The following is a 15,963-nucleotide window of genomic DNA, read 5'->3' on the forward strand; positions in this document are numbered from 1 at the left end:
ACACCTGACTAAAGCAGTGCACAGTATAATGCTTAAGCTTTCACAAAGCATGTGACATCCCCATGGAAACGAGCAAGCCACTTGGAAACAAACAATAGCAGTACCCAACCCCCCTTGCTTTCATAAGTAATTATCCTCCCATGCACACTTTGGGGTCGGTTTATAAATTTGCAGCGGACAGGGGCGTACATATACGCTCTCCTGTCCGCCGCAGCTCGCCTCTGGCGGAATTCAGCATTGCACACAAGTGCTATTTTGCGCTTGCGTGCAATGCCGCCCCTGCACAGCAAATCAAGAGCAGACAGGAGCTTTCAATCTCCCCGGTCGGACGAAACCGGGGATATTGATATTCGCCACCTGCTTGTTAAATACTGACTGCAGGTTCTCTTATGAGAACCTGCAGTTGTAGGGGGTCGAAAGGCTTGCAAAGCCTTTGATAAATTGACCCCTTTGTTAAATGATACCACAAGATTTGGAGTAGGATACTGATAAGGGGGGGGGGGTGGAGCAGGCTACACTTGGCAACACTAAAGTGTAAGTAATTTTGCAGATTTTTGGAAATTTTATAAAAAATACTTAAGCTTTTTTTTCCACATACTGTTTTACCTCAGTTGACCCTTTTATAATATGCACATAACTCAAAATGTTTTATGGCACTTTAATGATTAAGCAGTACACATATCCAGATTAAACATGACATGTTTATTAATAATAAAATAATTCTAGCAATAAATAATGTGATATGATGTCAATAACATTATAGAATTATATAAAATTATATTAAAGTTGCGTAACAAAATGTACTAGTGGCTTAAAATATGTACAACAGAGAGTAGGGAGATGTACATTTAAATTAGCTGAGCCAGCAACAAAGTGTCTGTATATGTGTTTGTACAAATGTATAATAATAAAAAAATAGTTATATGTGCTTACATGTTATCAGAATATCAATGTTTTTGTGTACAGAAATTTATAAACGTGTGTTTAAGGAAGACAATACAATAAATATAGGCATTAAATATATACACTAACAGTAACATCTGAAACAGTAGATATACATGTAAACAAATACAAAACATTAAATTCATACAAACCCTGAACTTTCTCACATTGTATATACGTACGTATTCTGTACACACACACACAAACCCATGTATAAACTCACGCACACAATGGCAGCAGTATTCATTATATCAACACATTTGGTATATAATAGACTAATTAACCTATACATGTATATATAGACATTTATAATGCATGCTGAGGTGATCTGTTGAACAAGACATTCAATGCTTTCCTCGGATTCATACTGATACAGAAACATTCTCCATTTTCCCTTTGCGCAGCATTTTGTTTGTGTTCTTGAACATGACAAAGAAGGAGGTATTGGATACTATACAAAGTATTTAAATTTCTTTTTGGGGTTATTTGTTTACTGTACAATACTACTATTTTTTTTGTATAATCAGCACTGAGTCTAACAGAGAGGATATCAAAGTATTCCCAGTTTTTTAAACTTTATATACCTGCAATTCATGCACCAAAGGTGTACCTGGTATCTCTATAGAAGAGCATCTAATTGTACCTGAAATCTCTGTAGAAGAGCATCTAATTGTACCTGGAATCTCTATAGATCATCTAATTGTACCTGAAATCTCTGTAGAAGAGCATCTAATTGTAAATAGAATCTCTATAGAAGAGCATCTAATTGTATCTGGAATCTCCATAGAAGAGCATCTAATTGTACCTAGAATCTCTATAGAAGAGCATCTAAATTGTACCTAGAATCTCTATAGAAGATCATCTAATTGTACCTTAAATCTCTGTAGAAGAGCATCTAATTGTACCTGGAATCTCTATAGAAGAGCATCTAATTGTATCTGGAATCTCTATAGAAGAGCATCGAATTGCACCTGGAATCTCTGTAGAAGAGCATCTAATTGTATCTGGAATCTCTGTAGAAGAGCATCTAATTGTATCTGGAATCTCCATAGAAGAGCATCTAATTGTACTTAGAATCTCTATAGAAGAGCATCTAATTGTACCTGGAATCTCTATCGAAGAGCATCTAATTGTACCTAGAATCTCTATAGAAGAGCATCTAATTGTACCTGGAATCTCTATAGAAGAGCATCTAATTGTACCTGAAATCTCTGTAGAAGAGCATCTAATTGTACCTGGAATCTCTATAGAAGAACATATAATTGTACCTAGAATCTCTATAAAAGAGCATCTAATTGTACCTAAAATCTCTATAGAAGAGCATCTAATTGTACCTGGAATCTCTATAGAAGAGCATCTAATTGTACCTGCAATCTCTATAGAAGAGCATCTAATTGTACCTGGAATCTCTATCGAAGAGCATCTAATTGTATCTAGAATCTCTATAGAAGAGCATCTAATTGTACCTGGAATCTCTATAGAAGAGCATCTAATTGTACCTGCAATCTCTATAGAAGAGCATCTAATTGTACCTAGAATCTCTACAGAAGAGCATTTAATTGTACCTAGAATCTCTATAGAAGAGCATCTAATTGAACCTGAAATCTCTATAGAAGAGCATCTAATTGTAACTGGAATCTCTATAGAAGAGCATCTAATTGTACCTAGAATCTCCATAGAAGATCATCTAATTGTACCTAGAATCTCTATAGAAGATCATCTAATTGTACCTGGAATCTCTATAGAAGAGCATCTAATTGTACCTGGAATCTCTGTAGAAGATCATCTAATTGTACCTAGAATCTCTATAGAAGAACATCTAATTGTACCTGGAATCTCTATAGAAGAGCATCTAATTGTACCTAGAATCTCTATAGAAGAGCATCAAATTGTACCTGGAATCTCTATAGAAGAACATCTAATTGTACCTAGAATCTCTATAGAAGAGCATCTAATTGTACCTAGAATCTCTATAGAAGAGCATCTAATTGTACCTAGAATCTCTATAGAAGAACATCCAATTGTACCTGCAATCTCTATAGAAGAGCATCTAATTGTACCTAGAATCTATATAGAAGATCATCTAATTGTACCTGAAATCTCTGTAGAAGAGCATCTAATTGTACCTAGAATCTCTATAGAAGAGCATCTAATTATACCTGGAATCTCTGTAGAAGATCATCTAATTGTACCTAGAATCTATATAGAAGATCATCTAATTGTACCTGAAATCTCTGTAGAAGAGCATCTAATTGTACCTGGAATCTCTATAGAAGAGCATCTAACTGTACCTAGAATCTCTATAGAAGAGCGTCTAATTGTACCTGGAATCTCTGTAGAAGAGCATCTAATTGTACCTGGAATCTCTATAGATCATCTAATTGTACCTAGAATCTCTATAGAAGAGCATCTAATTGTACCTGCGATCTCTATAGAAGAGCATCTAATTGTACCTGGAATCTCTACAGAAGAGCATCTAATTGTACCTAGAATCTCTACAGAAGAGCATTTAATTGTACCTAGAATCTCTATAGAAGAGCATCTAATTGTACCTGGAATCTCAATAGAAGAGCATCTAATTGTAACTGGAATCTCTATAGAAGAGCATCTAATTGTACCTAGAATCTCTATAGAAGAGCATCTAATTGTACCTAGAATCTTTATAGAAGAACATCTAATTGTACCTAGAATCTTTATAGACGAGCATCTAATTGTATCTGGAATCTCTATAGAAGAGCATCTAATTGTATCTGGAATCTCTGTAGAAGAGCATCTAAATGTAACTGGAATCTCTATAGAAGATCATCTAATTGTACCTAGAATCTCTATAGAAGAGCATCTAATTGTACCTAGAATCTTTATAGAAGAACATCTAATTGTACCTGGAATCTCTATAGAAGAGCATCTAATTGTACCTGGAATCTCTATAGAAGAGCATTTAATTGTACCTGGAATCTCTATAGAACAGCATCTAATTGTACCTGGAATCTCTATAGAATAGCATTTAATTGTTCATAGAATCTCTATAGAACAGCATCTAATTGTATCTGGAATCTCTATAGAACAGCATCTAATTGTACCTGGAATCTCTATAGAAGAGCATTTAATTGTACCTGGAATCTCTATAGAAGAGCATATAATTGTACCTGGAATCTCTATAGAAAAGCATTTAATTGCGCCTAGAATCTCTATAGAACAGCATCTAATTGCACTCAAATCATAATGGGTCTTTTTTTTGTAGCATCACAACAAAATATAGATGTCAATATTATTATAATCTAACTTTCAGGAACTATAACAAACATCTTTGGTGCCTTAACGAGATTTTTTATTTTCAACTGAGCCACATTTTTTTTAATATTTAATGGCCTATACCATTCTCTAAATTCTTTCCTGTTATGTAGTAAAAGGTGTAGTCATAAGTGGCTCAGTTTTATACAGCCCAAAGGAAGTTTAAGTGTAGTAGCTTTTGAATCCTACAGTATAATGCATTGTAGGCAAAGCATTGCCCTCTTGAATGGTATATGCTTTGGAATGTCCATAAAAAAAGATCATGACAGTTGTCTCATTGGAAAGACGCAGTAAACTGGTGACAGCTAAATTTCACCTTCGAATATCTGATAAACCAGCCGGTTCATCAGAAAGCTCAGAAGCACTATAAGACGTTTTAGGGTGATAACCAGTCTTTGCACGGACATGAACATTTGAGTGTGCTTTGCTGTTTTTTTCCTTTTCATTTTTGGAGGTCTTCCCACTTTCAACATCTGATTGAGAGGGTGACTCACTATGAGTTCGGGAGGACTTGCCAGTTTCCCCCTGTTTTTTCACAGGGCTTGCACTTGCCACCATAATACCATCCCCTTGCATGGCAGACGTACAAACACTAAGGATATAGCACAGCCGTCCCCAGTGATGAGCACACTGGGCCTGCACATTGCGCGTAATTGCGTCCTTCACATCATCACCACAGGTTAGAAGAAAGTTTACAAGATCAACATAAGGCCTGGAAAAGAGAGATATCAATTCAGTATAAATATATATACGGTTTAATATATCTTTAATCAAATACATAATAGCAACATCAACTATCCCAATTATTGGAACACTTAGGGGCCGATCACAATCGTTTAGAAAAATGTATCTAAAAAATCCCCATAGACTTTAATGGTTTCAGTTGAAAACCATTAGATACATCTTTCTAAAGGTTTGCGATCAACCCTTTAGTTGATACTTTATATCTAATATTTTCTGTAACTAAAATGTTAGTTAAGTAGAGTAGTAAGGAGGGGTGTGTCTAATACAACCACTAATTATTTTAATGTAAAAATTTTAAAAAAATAGAATAATAAAGATCAAGAGGTTTTAAAGAAAATAAAAATATAAAAATAATGCATTTGTATTTCTCATCTGAACAATACATCTTACAGAACAATTAGACATTTCATTGGTTTTTCACACTAACAGATAAGAATTCCTTCCTTTTGTTTTTTTCAATTTCATCTAAAAGAGATGATTTTTAAATGATCATTGCAGAACACAGTTTTATGTACATACTCAGCATTTAGCTGTGCTTACATTCAAGTGTCATTAATGTGCTTGTGATTTACTAAATATGCTCCAGTCAGACATGTAGATGAAATGCATTTACACATGGACATACAGTAGTAAATTACATATGCATTTTTACAAATAACTTCAAAACATAAAATTGGAAACAGTGGTGACGTGAAACCCAATTTTTTCCCTTTCATAATTCAGAGCATGTGATTTTAAACAACTTTCCAATTTACTTCTATTATCTAATTTGTTTTGTTTTCTTGGTATCCTAGGATGAAAAGAAAACCTAGGTAGGCGCAGGAGCTGCTGATTGGTGGCTGCACATAAATGCCTCATCTTATTGGCTCACCCAACGCTAGCTCCCAGCAGTGCATTGTTGCTTCTTCAACAAAGGATAAGACCATGAAGCAAATTAAATAGAACAAAATTGGAAAATTGATAAAAGGGACATGAAACCAATTTTTTTTTCTTTCATGATATAGATAAAGAATACAATTTTAAAAGGTACGTATTTATTTAATGCAAGCACATCAGTAATTAAAGGGACACTTTACCCAAACATTTTCTCCTCTTTAATTTATTTCCAATGGTCCATTTTATCTGCTGGAGTGTATTAAATTGTGTACAAAAAGATCTCAGCATTTGATTTTTCCTGTGGTATCCCCACCTATTCTGAAAGCTTCTATACTTAAAGGGACATAATACTCATATGCTAAATCACTTGAAACTGATGCAGTATAACTGTAAAAAGCTGACAGGAAAATATCACCTGAGCATCTCTATGTAAAAAAGGAAGATATTTTACCTCACAATCTCTTCAGCTCAGCAGAGTAAGTTGTGTGTAAAAAGTTATACTTCAACTGCTCCCAGCTGCAGGTAAAAAAAAATAATAATGAAGAAATGAACAGCAGCCAATCAGCATCAGCAGTGCTGAGGTCATGAACTCTTACTGTGATCTCATGAGATTTCACTTAACTCTCATGAGATTTCATAGTAAGCTTCCTTTACCTGATTGGTGAAATAATATGAGAGTTCACGAGGCTCATCCTTTCAGCTGTCCCAGGACAGACACACTAATATGCTGCTTAGAAATCCTTTACAATGGGAGGTGGCTACTGAGGAACTTTTGAGGTAATATATCTTTCTTTTTTACATAGAGATGTTCAGGTGATATTTTTTAGTCAGCTTTTTACAGCTATGCTGCATCACTTTCAAGTGTTTAAACATTTGGGTAATAAGTATAGGTTAAAGAAAACCTGTATAAACATAGCCAGGAGAAAAAAAAGTACACTCAAAGTAGGCGGTAGTAAAGAGAAGCAATAAAATATTAACTTTCAATTGTTCTAAGTATTGGGCTTTGGTTTACAGATATAATCTAAAGAAGCATGTATGTGTACAGAAAGTCATACACTAAGGAAATTTGATTTCCCCGCAAGAGCAACCCATTTGATGGGTTGTGGTTTCAAAGAACAAAAATAAACAAACTAACAATTACTCATACATTTTAAGCTCAGCAGCTGGTATTACAAGTCATTGAATACACATTAATGTGTAGACAATTTTACAGTTCACTGTCCATTTAAAGGGCCACTAAACCCAAAATCTTTCTTTCATGATTCAGATAGAACATACAAATTTAAACAATATTACAATTTACTTCTATTATTTATTTTGCTTAATTTTTTAGATATCCTTATTTGAAGAAAAAGCAATGCACATGGGTGAACCAATCACATGAGGCTTCTATGTGCAGCATCCAATCAGTAGCTACTGAGCATATCTAGATATGCTTTTCAGCAAAGAATATCAAGAGAATAAAACAAATTAGATAATAGAAGTAAATTAGAAAGATGTTTAAAAATGCATTATCTTTCTAAATCATGAAAGAAAAAATGTGGGTATCATGGACCTTTAAGCACTGTATAGCTAAATATTAGATTACAAAATGTATTGTTTTAAAAGCATTTACAACAGTAATTTTATTAGCTAAAGTGGCAAGGTGCTGTGTCCAGTCAGAGGCCAGATGTAAATTACCACTTGCCCTAATGTGAGCAGTCACTATGCAGCATGGTTAGGCAAACTGCAGCATATGTAAGTATAAAGTATGCACTCCAGCCTCCCTGTGAGAATGGATAAAAACATAATTTATGCTTACCTGATAAATTTATTTCTCTTGTAGTGTATCCAGTCCACGGATCATCCATTACTTGTGGGATATTCTCCTTCCCAACAGGAAGTTGCAAGAGGATCACCCACAGCAGAGCTGCTATATAGCTCCTCCCCTCACTGCCATATCCAGTCATTCGACCGAAACAAGCCGAGAAAGGAGAAACCATAGAGTGCAGTGGTGACTGTAGTTTAATTAAAATTTAGACCTGCCTGAAAACGACAGGGCGGGCCGTGGACTGGATACACTACAAGAGAAATAAATTTATTAGGTAAGCATAAATTATGTTTTCTCTTGTTAAGTGTACCCAGTCCACGGATCATCCATTACTTGTGGGATACCAATACCAAAGCTAAAGTACACGGATGATGGGAGGGACAAGGCAGGAACTTAAACGGAAGGGACCACTGCCTGTAGAACCTTTCTCCCAAAAACAGCCTCCAAAGAAGCAAAAGTATCAAATTTGTAAAATTTGGAAAAAGTATGAAGGGAAGACCAAGTTGCAGCCTTGCAAATCTGTTCAACAGAGGCCTCATTTTTAAAGGCCCAGGTGGAAGCCACAGCTCTAGTAGAATGAGCTGTAATCCTTTCAGGAGGCTGCTGTCCAGCAGTCTCATAGGCTAAACGGATTATACTCCGAAGCCAAAAAGAAAGAGAGGTTGCCGAGGCCTTCTGACCTCTCCTCTGTCCAGAGTAAACAACAAACAGGTTAGATGTTTGGCGAAAATCTTTAGTAGCCTGTAAGTAAAACTTCAAGGCACGGACTACGTCTAGATTATGCAAAAGACGTTCCTGCTTTGAAGAAGGATTAGGACATAATGATGGAACAACAATCTCTTGATTGATATTCTTGTTAGAAACCACCTTAGGTAAAAACCCAGGTTTTGTACGCAGAACAACTTTATCTGAATGAAAGATCAGATAAGGAGAATCACAATGTAAGGCAGATAACTCAGAGACTCTTCGAGCCGAGGAAATAGCCATCAGAAAAAGAACTTTCCATGAAAGAAGTTTGATATCAATAGAATGAAGGGGTTCAAACGGAACCCCTTGAAGAACTTTAAGAACCAAGTTTAAGCTCCATGGAGGAGCAACAGGTTTAAACACAGGCTTAATTCTAACTAAAGCCTGACAAAATGCCTGAACGTCTGGAACTTCTGCCAGACGCTTGTGTAAAAGAATAGACAGAGCAGAAATCTTTCCCTTTAAAGAACTAGCTGATAATCCTTTGTCCAAACCCTCTTGGAGGAAGGACAATATCCTAGGAATCCTAACCCTACTCCATGAGTAATTCTTGGATTCACACCAATGAAGATATTTACGCCATATCTTGTGGTAAATTTTCCTGGTGACAGGCTTTCGTGCCTGTATTAAGGTATCAATTACTGACTCGGAGAAGCCACGCTTTGATAGGATCAAGCGTTCAATCTCCATGCAGTCAGTCTCAGAGAAAGTAGATTCGGATGATTGAAAGGACCTTGTATTAGAAGGTCTTGTCTCAGAGGCAGAGTCCATGGTGGAAAGGATGACATGTCCACGCAGGCGCTATCAATATCACCGATGCTCTTTCCTGTTTGATTTTGGCAATCAGACGAGGGAGCAGAGGAAACGGTGGAAACACATAAGCCAGGTTGAAGAACCAAGGCGCTGCTAGAGCATCTATCAGTGCCGCTTCTGGGTCCCTGGACCTGGATCCGTAACAAGGAAGCTTGGCGTTCTGGCGAGACGCCATGAGATCCAATTCTGGTTTGTCCCAACAGAGAACCAATTGAGCAAACACCTCCGGATGGAGTTCCCATTCCCCCGGATGAAAAGTCTGATGACTTAGAAAATCCGCCTCCCAGTTCTCTACACCTAGGATATGGATCGCTGACAGGTGGCAAGAGTGAGTCTCTGCCCAGCGAATTATCTTGGAGACTTCTGACATCGCTAGGGAACTCCTGGTTCCCCCTTGATGGTTGATGTAAGCCACAGTCGTGATGTTGTCCGACTGAAATCTGATGAACCTCAGTGTTGCTAGCTGAGGCCAAGCCAGAAGAGCATTGAATATTGCTCTTAACTCCAGAATATTTATTGGGAGGAGTTTCTCCTCCTGAGTCCATGAACCCTGAGCCTTCAGGGAGTTCCAGACTGCACCCCAACCTAGAAGGCTGGCATCTGTTGTTACAATTGTCCAATCTGGTCTGCGAAAGGTCATACCCTTGGACAGATGGGCAAAAGATAACCACCAGAGAAGAGAATCTCTGGTTTCCTGATCCAGATTTAGTAGAGGGGACAAATCTGTGTAATCCCCATTCCACTGACTTAGCATGCATAATTGCAGTGGTCTGAGATGCAGGCGCGCGAATGGCACTATGTCCATCGCCGCTACCATTAAGCCGATTACTTCCAAGCACTGAGCCACCGTGGGGCGCAGAATGGAGTGAAGAACACGGCAAGCATTTAGAAGTTTTGATAACCTGGACTCCGTCAGGTAAATTTTCATTTCTACAGAATCTATTAGAGTCCCTAGGAAGGAAACCCTTGTGAGAGGAAATAGAGAACTCTTTTCTTCGTTCACTTTCCACCCATGCGACCTCAGGAATGCCAGAACTATCTCTGTATGAGATTTGGCAATTTGAAAGCTTGACGCCTGTATCAGGATATCGTCCAGGTAAGGAGCCACCGCTATGCCTCGCAGTCTTAGGACCGCCAGAAGTGAGCCCAGAACCTTTGTAAAAATTCTTGGGGCTGTAGCCAACCCGAATGGAAGAGCTACAAATTGGTAATGCCTGTCTAGAAAGGCAAACCTCAGGAACTAATGATGATTCTTGTGAATCGGAATGTGAAGGTAGGCATCCTTTAAGTCCACTGTGGTCATGTACTGACCCTCTTGGATCATGGGTAAAATGGTTTGAATAGTTTCCATCTTGAATGACGGAACTCTGAGGAATTTGTTTAGGATCTTTAAATCCAAAATTGGTCTGAATGTTCCCTCTTTTTTGGGAACCACAAACAGATTTGAATAAAACCCCTGTCCTTGTTCCGTCCGCGGAACTGGATGGATCACTCCCATTACAAGGAGATCTTGTACGCAGCTTAGGAATGCCTCTTCTTTTATCTGGTTTGCAGATAATCTTGAAAGGTGAAATCTCCCTTGTGGAGGAGAAACTTTGAAGTCCAGAAGATATCCCTGAGATATGATCTCCAACGCCCAGGGATCCTGAACATCTCTTGCCCACGCCTGGGCAAAGAGAGAGAGTCTGCCCCCTACTAGATCCATTGTCAAATAGGGGGCCGCTCCTTCATGCTGTCTTAGAGGCAGCAGCAGGCTTTCTGGCCTGCTTGCCCTTGTTCCAGGACTGGTTAGGTTTCCAGGCCTGCTTGGATTGAGCAAAAGTACCCTCTTGTTAAGAAGCAGAGGAAGTTGATGCTGCACCTGCCTTGAAATTTCGAAAGGCACGAAAATTAGACTGTTTGGCCTTTGATTTGGCCCTGTCCTGAGGAAGGGTATGACCCTTACCTCCAGTAATGTCAGCAATAATTTCTTTCAAACCAGGCCCGAATAAGGTCTGCCCCTTGAAAGGAATGCTGAGTAATTTAGACTTTGAAGTCACATCAGCTGACCAGGATTTGAGCCATAGCGCCCTACGCGCCTGGATGGCGAATCCGGAATTCTTAGCCGTTAGTTTAGTCAAATGAACAATGGCATCAGAAACAAATGAGTTAGCTAGCTTAAGAGTTCTAAGCTTGTCAACAATTTCAGTCAATGGAGCTGTATGGATGGCCTCTTCCAGGGCCTCAAACCAGAATGCCGCCGCAGCAGTGACAAGCGCAATGCATGCAAGGGGCTGTAAAATAAAACCTTGTTGAATAAACATTTTCTTAAGGTAACCCTCTAATTTTTTATCCATTGGATCTGAAAAAGCACAACTGTCCTCAACCGGGATAGTGGTACGCTTTGCTAAAGTAGAAACTGTTCCCTCCACCTTAGGGACAGTCTGCTATAAGTCCCGTGTAGTGGCATCTATTGGAAACATTTTTCTAAATATAGAGGTGGGGAAAAGGGCACACCGGGCCTATCCCACTCCTTACTAATAATTTCTGTAAGCCTTTTAGGTATTGGAAAAACATCAGTACTCACCGGCACTGCATAGTATTTATCCAGCCTACACAATTTGTCTGGCACTGCAATTGTGTCACAGTCATTCAGAGCAGCGAATACCTCCCCAAGCAATACACGGAGGTTCTCAAGCTTGAATTTAAAATTAGAAATCTCTGAATCAGGTCTCCCCAATTCAGAGACGTCACCCACAGACTGAAGCTCTCCGTCCTCAGGTTCTGCATATTGTGACGCAGTATCAGACATGGCTCTTACAGCATCTACGCGCTCTGTATCTCGTCTAACCCCAGAGCTATCGCGCTTGCCTCTCAATTCAGGCAATCTGGATAATACCTCTGACAGGGTATTATTCATGATTGCAGCCATGTCCTGCAAAGTAATCGCTATGGGCGTCCCTGATGTACTTGGCGCCATATTAGCGTGCGTCCCTTGAGCGAGAGGCGAAGGGTCCGACATGTGGGGAGAGTTAGGCAGGCATAACTTCCCCCTCGACAGACCCCTCCGGTGACAATTCTTTTATAGATAAAGACTGATCTTTACTGTTTAAGGTGAAATCAATACATTTAGTACACATTCTCCTATGGGGCTCCACCATGGCTTTTAAACATAATGAACAAGTATCCTCTGTTTCAGACATGTTTGTACAGACTAGCAATGAGACTAGCAAGCTTGGAAAACACTTTAAAGCAAGTTAACAAGCAATATAAAAAACGTTACTGTGCCTTTAAGAGAAACAAATTTTGACAAAATTTGAAATAACAGTGAAAAAAGGCAGTTACACTAACAAAATGTTTACAGTGTATGTAACAAGTCAGCAGAGCATTGCACCCACTTGCAAATGGATTATTAACCCCTTAATAACAAAAACAGAATAATAAATGACAAAAACGTTTTTTAAACACAGTGACAACAACTGCCACAGTCTACTGTGATTGTTACCCTCCTCAAACACGACTTTGAAGCCTTTTGAGCCCTTCAGAGATGTCCTGTATCATGCAGAGGGAAGCTGAATGTCTCTGTCAGTATTTTTAGCTGCACAGAAAAGCACTAAAATAGGCCCTTCCCACTCATATTGCAACAGTGGAAAGCTTCAGGCAAAAATCAAGCCAGCCATGTGGAAAAAACTAGGCCCCAATAAGTTTTGTCACCAAACATATATAAAAACGATTAACATGCCAGCAAACGTTTTATATTACACTTTTATAAGAGTATGTATCTCTGTTAATAAGCCTGATACCAGTCGCTATCACTGCATTTAAGGCTTAACTTACATTAATCCGGTATCAGCAGCATTTTTCTAGCAAATTCCATCCCTAGAAATATATTAACTGCACATACCTTATTGCAGGAAAACCTGCACGCCATTCCCCCTCTGAAGTTACCTCACTCCTCAGAATATGTGAGAACGGCAGTGGATCTTAGTTACTTCTGCTAAGATCATAGAAATCACAGGCAGATTCTTCTTCTAATGCTGCCTGAGATGAAACAGTACACTCCGGTACCATTTAAAAATAACAAACTTTTGATTGAAGTTAAAAAACTAACTATAATACACCACTCTCCTCTTACTACGTCCATATTTGTTGAGAGTTGCAAGAGAATGACTGGATATGGCAGTGAGGGGAGGAGCTATATAGCAGCTCTGCTGTGGGTGATCCTCTTGCAACTTCCTGTTGGGAAGGAGAATATCCCACAAGTAATGGATGATCCGTGGACTGGATACACTTAACAAGAGAAAGTGCAATCTGATAATATAAATTAAATCAGAGAGACCAAATAAACTAAGCATTGATTTTTTGCTATGTTTAATTAGACATTTTATGTAAAATGTAATTTTGTGTTTAATGTCCCTTTCAATAATCATTGTCATGAAGATAAACAACTAGCTGCTTTACTAGCAATTAATGTTTATGAGAAAATAATCAACAGGCATATTTTTGTTATTCATTTTGGTTTATCTATATAGATATTATTGTGTTGTTTAAAGGGACAGTCTAGTCCAAAAAAAAACTTTCATGATTCAGATAGGGCATGTCATTTAAAACAATTTTACAATTTACTTTTATCACCAATTTTGCTTTGTTCTCTTGGTATTCTTAGTTGAAAGCTAAATCTAGGAGGTTCATATGCTAATTTCTAAGACCTTGAAGGCCGCCTCTTAGCTCAGGGCATTTTGACAGTTTTACACCACTAGAGGGTGTTAGTTTATGTGTTTATGTGCTCATGCACGTGAAGTTCCAGAGAGCCAACACTGATTGGCTAAAATGCATGTCTGTCAAAAGAACAGAAATAAGGGGGCAGTTTGAAGATAATAGATAATACAAGATAATTAGAGAGAAAAGGTATATTATTATAACTGTGTTGGTTATGCAAAACTAGGGAATGGGTAATAAAGGGATTATCTATCATTTAAAACAATAACAATTCTGGTTTAGACTGTCCCTTTAACAATACAAAACTAACACATATTCAGTATATAACAGAGCTGCTCTGTCTAACTATCTTTGGTCATTTCTATGAGCTTCACTGATTTTGTGCAGTTAATTAAAGAGATATAAACCCAACAATTTTATTTTGTCATTCAGACAGAACATACCATTTAAAAAAACGTTTCCAATTTACTTCTATTATCAAATTTGCTTCACTCCCATGATATTCTGTGTTGAAGAGATACCTAGGTAGGCATCTGGAGCACTCCAAGGCAGGAAATAGTGCTGCCACCTAGTGCTCTTGCAAATGGAAAACATTCTTGCAAAACTGCTGCCAAATAGTGCTCTATAAATCACCCAGCTCCTAAGCAAACATCTCTGCTTTTCAAAACAAGATACCAAGAGAACAAAGAAAAATAGATAATACAAGTCAATTAGAAAGTTGTTTAAAATCGCATGTTATATCTTTATCATGAAAGACATTTTTTGGGTTTCATATCCCTTTAATATATCCCAAGGGTTGGTTAGATAAGAGATAAAAGAAAATCTCCAGTATCTATGTCCTTCTACCATCTGTCAACAAGAAAGTCCCCAAAGCACACATTCAGATAGATTACGAGTTTTGCGTTATGAGTGAAAAAGCATCGTTATGCCTCATAACGATGCTTTTTCCCTAACGCCGTTATTACAAGTCTTGCAGGTATAGGTGTACCGCACACCTTTTTGGCCGTCACGCAACGTCAGTACCGCACTTTTAAAAAAGTCCTTTTTCAATGTGACTTCCATAGCACCGGTATTGTAAGTTTGCCTGGGAGGCAAAAAAGTGAGCGGTACACTCTATAAAAACAAGATCCGTACCGCCATCTAAAGTCAGTAGGTATGAGTTTTACGTTACAAAACTGTAGCATAAAACTCATAACTAAAGTGTTAAAAAAGTACACTAACACCCATAAACTACCTATTAACCCCTAAACCGAGGCTCTCCCACATCGCAAACACTAAAATAAAATTATTAACCCCTAATCTGCCGCTTCGGACATCGCCGCCACTTTAAACTGCCAATAGCAGTTAAAATAGCCTTTTGTGGGGCATTGCCCCAAAGAAATCAGCACTTTTACCTGTAAAAAAAAAAAAAAAATACAAACACCCCCCAACAGTAAAATCCACCACCCGCACAACCAAATCCCCCAAATAAAAACCTATCTAAATAAACCTAAGCGAACCATTGCCCTGAAAAGGGCATTTGGATGGGCATTGCCCTTAAAAGGGCATTTAGCTCTTTTACATTGCCAAAACCCCTACTCTAAGAATAAAACCCACCCAATAAACCTTTTAAAAAAAACTAACACTAACCCCCGAGGATCCACCTACAGTTTTCGAAGACCGGACATCCATCCACATCCAGACGGCAGAAGTCTTCATCCAAGCGGGCAGAAGTCTTCATCCAAGCGGCATCTTCTATCTTCATCTATCCGGCGCGGAGCGGGTCCACCTTCAAGACATCCGGTGCAGAGCATCCTCTTCTGCCGATCATTGCTGTAAAATCAAGTTCCCTTTAAGTGATGTCATCCAAGATGGCGTCCCTAACATTCTGATTGGCTGATAGAATTCAGTCAATAGGAATCAAAGGTGAAAGAATGATATTGGCTGTTGCAATCAGCCAATAGGATTGAGCTTTGATTCTATTGGCTGATTGGATCAGCCAATAGGATTGAGCTCACATTCTATTGGCTAATTGTAATAGCCAATAGAATGCAAGCTCAATC

The 15,963-nt window shown here is 38.3% G+C and overlaps 1 protein-coding gene across 1 annotated transcript in view; it reads right to left on the reverse strand.

Annotated features, from left to right (window-relative positions):
• Nucleotides 1-683: 683 nt before the first annotated feature.
• The window catches only part of STC2 (stanniocalcin 2), a 44,228-nt gene continuing 28,948 nt past the window's right edge, over nt 684-15,963 (reverse strand). The window contains exon 4 of the mRNA XM_053717140.1: nt 684-4,945. Within this exon, the coding sequence (XP_053573115.1) occupies nt 4,546-4,945 (400 nt within the window). The 3' untranslated portion in view covers nt 684-4,545. The remainder of the gene's footprint in view (nt 4,946-15,963) is intronic.

The sequence above is a fragment of the Bombina bombina genome, chromosome 6 (genome assembly GCF_027579735.1).
Source record: "Bombina bombina isolate aBomBom1 chromosome 6, aBomBom1.pri, whole genome shotgun sequence".
Lineage (NCBI taxonomy): Eukaryota > Metazoa > Chordata > Amphibia > Anura > Bombinatoridae > Bombina > Bombina bombina.